At 54.8% G+C, this 6661-nt stretch overlaps 1 protein-coding gene across 1 annotated transcript; it reads right to left on the reverse strand.

Moving 5' to 3' along the window:
* Positions 1–140: 140 nt before the first annotated feature.
* On the reverse strand, positions 141–2407 carry NAXE (NAD(P)HX epimerase). The gene is made up of 6 exons (XM_047092996.1): positions 2226–2407; positions 2001–2109; positions 1796–1906; positions 1607–1720; positions 822–969; positions 141–462 (listed from the first exon to the last, which is right to left on the reverse strand). The coding sequence occupies exons 1-6, from the start codon at positions 2405–2407 to the stop codon at positions 260–262; spliced, it is 867 nt and encodes a 288-aa protein (XP_046948952.1). The 3' UTR covers positions 141–259.
* Between the last annotated feature and the right edge of the window lie 4254 nt (positions 2408–6661).

The following is a 6661-nucleotide window of genomic DNA, read 5'->3' on the forward strand; positions in this document are numbered from 1 at the left end:
AGTGGACGGAGAAAGCTCAGAGAACCTCACTTGGGTTTTCTTTCAGCATCTGAAACTCCGTTTTCATTGCCCTCAAATGCCACGGCCACCTCCCTTGCCTGCTCTGTTCTCCCAGAAAGGTGGCGCCATGTCTCACTCAGTTTGCTGTCCGGCTCCTGCCACCCAGTAACTTTTATTGCCAGAACTGCTCCCAGGACCCCACGGCGGTAGGAGGGGGGGCGCTAAGTCTTTATTGGGAAGGACGCCCGCCCGTCTTCCCTCACTGCAGACGGTAGACACACTCCGTGTCAGGGTAGGGCGGCAAGTTCAGCTGGTACTTCTTTTCCAGAGCAGGAGGCACGAAACGACCTCCCAGGTAGTGATAGCGACCGGTGAAGTGGCTCGCAGACTTTTTGGGTGCAGTCAGGGAGATGAGCAAGTCTGGCTGGATCCCTCCAGAATTTCCCTTCTCCACATCCCATCCTGAAAAGAGGGTGTATTCAGGGAGAGAGAAGAGAGCAGGTGTCCATTCTTCCATACTTTGTTCTGCCCCTGTCCCGAACGAGCGGGGGCCCCGTGTCTCCGCCTGGGGAACCCGCATCCTTGGAGCTCCATGGCCATGGCCTCCTAGGCTTTGGCCTCTTGGGTCCAGCACACAAAAGGTGCTCCCGGCCTGCCCCCTGGCCCTTTTGTGGAATCCCAAATGCTGTGTTCTGCCCCTTTACACTCAGCTTGTTTAGAGCTTGGTCTGAGCCTTGGAAGAATGAGGACTCCCGGGTACCTATCTTAAGACAGGGCAGGACCCAGGCCCCCATCCCACCCAAGCTCCTCGGACCCGGCACCTGAGGGAATGTCGATACTCGCAATGGGCACGGTGAGCCCGCTCAGAACGCTCAGGATGCTCCGGAATGGCTCCCGGACGTCCCCCTTGAAGCTGAAGCCGAAGATGGCATCCACTACCAGCTCGTACAGTTCGTCGATCAGCATGGGCTGTGGTGGAGCAGGGAGAGGAGAGGGTGTGGGAGCCCCTGACCGGACAGGGCTGTCCCCTGCACACGCCACTCAGGGGCACACGGGTCATTTTCTCTCCCTCAGAGACTTCGGTGCAAACTGGTCAGTGATTTAGACCAAGCGGAGTCCACACGTGGTTTCTGTTCCGAGTGCCTGTCCGCCTGCCTGCCACTGGGGCGGGTACAGGGTGGGGCCGCCTGCAGCTGGGGGCAGGACAGACCCCTTGGTTTCTCTGCAACACCTCAGTCTCTTCACCTGTGAAATGCGTTAAGAAACTTCACAAGCAAAGTTCTTATTTCCCATGTCCCATGTCTTAGGTCCATGTCCCTGCAGGAAGGGCTTAGGATGAGGCAGTCACATCAGCCCCTTCTCAGGGGGTTACTGCCTGCCGAGCAGGCCCTGACCTCAGAAGTCAGAGGGAAAGGTGTGGCCATGGATGTGAGAGGCGGCCTCGGGCACTGCTGGAGCGGGGGCAGGCTCTTCACACTGTTCCTGGTCAAACGGTACACTTAGGCACCTGTGCGGGGCACTTCCCCACCTGCCCGGAGTCTGTCCTCCAGAGAGATGGGCGGGGGAGCTCAGCCTGGAAACACGAGGGGAGAGCACAGCCACCTACCTCCGGGGGCATTTCACCAAGGAAGGGGATGTCCATTTTCTGGCACTGGGTCACCAGTGCACCGAAGAGTGGCTTGTTAGGCCTTTTGGGGTAATAGATGGTTGGCTGGTAGCCCTAGGGGGAAGGAGAGGGGTCATTCAAAGTCAGACTTCGGAGCCCCCCGCCGCCCAGCCCTTCCCCGATACGCACAAACAGCTTGAGGTGCCGGGCACAGACCAGGCCGTCTCCTCCGTTATTCCCGGGCCCGCAGATGACCAGGACCGTGGGGGGGCTCCGGGACATAGACTTGGGGGGATAGGCCTGGAGGCGGAGTCAGGGGGCGTCACAGGGGCCCTGGGCGGCCCCAGGCCGCCCCGGCCCCCCCACCCCCCCGGGCTTGACCGGCGCCACCGACCTTGGCTATGGCTGTGGCGCAGCTCAGCCCCGCCAGCTCCATCAGCTGGTCCACGCTGAACTGGTACTCGTTGAACAGCTCCTCGTCCACGGCCTGGGCCTCCTCCTGGCTGCGGACACCCACGGCCTGAGTCCCGCCCCAGGGCGCTCGGAGCGCGGGCGCGCGGCCGCCCCAGTCCCGGCCCCCGCCCCCGCCCCGGAGCGAGCCCGCCCGAGCCTCGCCTACCTCAAGTACTTCACCGCCGGGCTCGCCATGAGCGCCGGGTCCCCGCGGCCGCCCGACTGCGGCCGCCGCGTCCCCCACCAGGCTGGCCTCGCGCGACAGACCCCGGCCGGGCCCCGGACGCGCTGCAGGTGCGAGCCGGCGGCCAGCAGACCGAACCCCAGCAGCGCCCGCAGGGCCCTCATGGAGCTCGCGGCGCGCGCCCCTCCCGCCTCGTCCGGCGCAGGCGCGGCGCTCGCCCCCGCCCCCTGGAGGCGGGGCCTCGGCTCGTCCCGCCCCCCTCGCGAGCGCGCGGTCGCCTGGCCTCGCGTTCCCTGGGGGCGGAGCGCTTCGCTCGCAGCGGTGTGGGCGGTGGCTGGTCGCCTTGCGGGTCCTGCGCAGAGGGCGGTCCGGGCACGTACCAGCTGCGAGTGCATGTGGCACCTCTGGTGTCAGTGCCCTGCGAGTACTCGCTCCACGGGCGCCAGCGCTTGCAGAGCCGGCCACCGCGCCCGCGACGCGGCGCTCGGTAAATTGGGCTAATGTCACTTACACGGCAAGCGGTTCCCAACGCGGGATGGACTGCTCCGGCTGGAAGAGCAGTACTCGAGAGACAAGTGATGGTGGGAAACGAAGGTTTGCTTTATTCAGGAAGAGAGTGCACTAACACCCCAAAGGCCTTCTTCCCCATCCGCACAGCTGAGGGTTTAAAAAAAAAAAAAGTTTTTTTTAAATCTTTATTTTTGAGACAGAGACAGAGACAGAGTGAGAGCAGGGAGGAACACAGAGAGAGGGAGACGCAGAATCCGAAGCAGGCTCCAGGCTCCAAGCTGTGAGCACAGAGCCCAACGCGGGGCTCGAACCCACAAACCGTGAGATCATGACCTGAGCCGAAGTCGGAGGCTTAACCGACTGAGCCACCCAGGCGCCCCCAAGCCAGAGGGTTTTAAATGGGACGGCCGTGCCAGAAACGTGGGGGCTGGTGCAAGGGAAGCTGGTGCCTGGGCCTTTAGTCGTTTGTGGTCATGATCTTGGGCAGGCCTTACCTCCCGGAGAGCCTGATCCCTCATTCCTCAAGGCCAGTGGTCTAATCCCTAGGAAAGTAGGTGTTCTGCTACAGACCAAGGGACTTAGGTCAGCAAGCAAGGAGCCCCTAAGCTTGAAGTAAGTTAACCCTTAAGAGTGGTTGCAGTGCTGTTTACAGTATAATTTAAGACCCCTCTCCCAAATACATTAGCTGCCCCTACCTCTGCTTACCAGGATAGCATGCTTCATTTCTCTAATCATACATAATACTTGTTCCCTGCCATCAACATAATAGCTATGGAAATACAAAGTTATAAACCTTAAATAGGTTGAGAGTGTCATGGTTAAAAATGTAGTTGAAACCATAGACTCCAGATTCCAATAACATATCAAGAAACACCTGGAGGGGAAGACTGCAATTTGTACCCAAGAGGTTTTAAGAACGCAAATACAAAAATAAAAAAAATAAAAACTAAAAAGAGGGGTGCCAGGGTGGCTGAGTCAGTTAAGCATATGCCTTCGGCTCAGATTGTGATCTCAAATTTGGTGAGTTTGCCGCTGTCCTCTTCAGATCCTCTGTTCCCCTCTCTCTCTGCACCCCCCCTCAAAAATAATAAATAAAATAACTAAATAAATAGAATGCAAACACACACTCTCACATACTTAAGCGGCAGAGGGTGGGGGGAAGTCTTGGGAATAACACACCAGTTACCACTAAGACATTAAGATAAAGTAATTAACCAGGTGAAGGTCCTGTTTCCATGTTATTTTTCTGTGCCATGAATTGTATCCTGGCTAGTTCACTGAGAAAGGCAAGAACTCCCCCTGCTTTTAATTACTCTTCTGCTATTCTCCTTTTGAATTATAAAAGATTTATCATCTCCTGTAAGATGTACCCTTGTCCCCCAGCTATGTTTGTTTTACACGTTTGTTGTATGAAATAGAATTTATCAGACTGCATTTGCGGTGGAAAATTGTTTTTGTTAGACTGTGTTTGTGGCTGGAAATTGGGTTTTTACATCTAAATTGTAATGTACCTTACAATTGGATAATCTTATCCAAGACCTCATTCATTTTAAATTTTTTTTTCAACGTTTATTTATTTTTGGGACAGAGAGAGACAGAGCATGAACGGGGGAGGGGCAGAGAGAGAGGGAGACACAGAATCGGAAACAGGCTCCAGGCTCTGAGCCATCAGCCCAGAGCCCGACGCGGGGCTCGAACTCACGAACCGCGAGATCGTGACCTGGCTGAAGTCGGACGCTTAACCGACTGCGCCACCCAGGCGCCCCGACCTCATTCATTTTATACCATCACCAGTATGTAGAAGTCCTTCCCCTTTTTGTTAGGATCTCTTTTTTTGTTTTTAAGTAATCTCTACACCCAGCATGGGGCTCGAGCTCATGACCCTGAGATCAAGAGTCACACGCTCCACCAACTGAGCCAGCCAGGTGCCCCCTGAAGATTTATTTCTAAAACACAATATGGAGCATGCTTTTTTGACAGATAACATTTGAATACTTACATGTGCCACATGCTAACATGAATCAGCTCATTTTACCCTTGCAGCAACCCTGTTATCGTTCCCATTTTACAGAAGAGCAAACTGAGGCTTCAAGGTGTTGAACCACATGCCTGATGACACAGCGGTAGCTGTTGGTGGAGGGGGAGCTAGGGTCCAAACAGCCTGACCTAGAGTCTGCACTCTAAGGCATTATTCTGTACTGAACTGCCCTCTCTGGTGTGGAAATATGTAATTAAAGGGTTGTCATTGCTATCGTCATTCTGATGAGATGTTAAGTATAGGACAGTGACACAAGCATATCTCACCCCGTGTCCCCAGGAAGTGGAGCCGAAGACCTACTCCATCCTATTTCTGCTTCCAGGCTTCTAGAGTTTTCTTTGAGAAATGCCTTCAAAACCAATTTATTAAAGGCTCATGGATCGAGCACTCCTGAGTTCCGGATGCTTACACATTTCACCCCGTCGATCCTACGATGCATTTTTATCCTCGTGTTTTAGATGAGGACATTGACTAGCACAGAGAGAAGTCATTTTCCTAAGATAATACAGCTATTCAGTAGTAGAGTCAGTGACGGTTGACATGGGGTTGGCCTGACCCCGTGGTGATACTCCCGTGTGGCAGCTGCCGCTGCTTGTCCCTCAAAATCCACTCTCCTTTCTTCCTTCGGCAACAGAACCCCGGAGTTTTATGTGGCCACACGGCTGCCCGGCTACACACTACATTTTCCAGTCTCCCTTGCAGCAGCCGGGCACGTACATGTGACTAAACTCTGACCAATGAGGTCCGAGCAGAAATGACTTGAAACTGCCAGATGGCACCTTGGAAAAAACGCAGGTTTTCCTCCACTTCCTTTTTCCTTCTTACCGGCAGGAATGAAGGTGCTATGCCGCGGGTGGGGCAGCCAGTTTAGGACATGGCATGGGAATGCTGTGTTGGGGACGGCAGAGCGTCCTGCCTGACTCCCTGAGCTCCAGGAAGCCACCGCCTCCATGGGGACTGCTTACGTGAGACAGGAGTAAAGTTCTCTCTGTTTAAAGGCACAGTTACGGGGCTCCTGGGTGGCTCGGTCGGTTAAGCGTCCTGCTCTCGATTTCAGCTCAGGTCATGATCTCACAGTTCGTGGGTCGAGCCCCGTGGCTGGCCTTGCAGAGCCTGCTTGGGATTTTCTCTCTCTCTCTCTCTCTCTCTCTCTCTCTCTCTCTCTCCCCATCTCTCTCTGCCCCTCCCTCTCTCTCCAAATAAATAAACTTTAGGGGCGCCTGGGTGGCGCAGTCGGTTGGGCGTCCGACTTCAGCCAGGTCACGATCTCGCGGTCCGTGAGTTCGAGCCCCGCGTCAGGCTCTGGGCTGATGGCTCAGAGCCTGGAGCCTGTTTCCGATTCTGTGTCTCCCTCTCTCTCTGCCCCTCCCCCGTTCATGCTCTGTCTCTCTCTGTCCCAAAAATAAATAAACGTTGAAAAAAAAATAAATAAATAAACTTTAAAGAAAATAAATAAATAAATGGTAGATTACATTGGACTCTGTTACAGCTGGTGAACCTGCATCCAAATCAAGACACCCCCAACACCTGACGGGACAATAAGAAAGGTGAGCGGCCGTGTCCCCAGTGTCCTCAGCAGCTCGTGGCATGCTGGGCATATGGTAGGCCCTCGGCAGATATTTTAATGAATCCTCAAAATCTCACGGTGTAGTGGAAACCCTCTTCTCTGACACGACCTGAAATGGGTTCTTTTATTTCAACTTAAAACAAAAAAATACATTCATCTGCCGTCTGTCAAAGTGTGGCCAGGGTCTCTTCTTGGAGAACAGGCCGCGGCTGACTTCTTCATCCTTCGCGCATAAATGGACCACCTGCGATTTCCAGTTTGCTCACGGGGGGCGGAACAGCGAGTGGCGTGGTTGAAGCAATC

The sequence above is a fragment of the Lynx rufus genome, unplaced genomic scaffold, assembly GCF_022079265.1.
Source record: "Lynx rufus isolate CCGP_SWC_20201006 ecotype Redwood Valley unplaced genomic scaffold, mLynRuf1.p SCAF_31, whole genome shotgun sequence".
NCBI classification, from domain to species: Eukaryota; Metazoa; Chordata; class Mammalia; order Carnivora; family Felidae; genus Lynx; species Lynx rufus.

What these genes read in the sequence shown, in the direction of transcription:
- NAXE (XM_047092996.1), bottom strand. Translation starts at nt 2,407, where the DNA reads ATGAGGGCCCTGCGGGCGCTGCTGGGGTTCGGTCTGCTGGCCGCCGGC. An exon ending in GCGCCACAGCCATAGCCAAG is followed by an intron (nt 1,907 to 2,000) that starts GTCGGTGGCGCC and finishes CTCCGCCTCCAG; the next exon opens with GCCTATCCCCCCAAGTCTAT. An exon ending in GAGTATCGACATTCCCTCAG is followed by an intron (nt 463 to 821) that starts GTGCCGGGTCCG and finishes CCCTCTTTTCAG; the next exon opens with GATGGGATGTGGAGAAGGGA.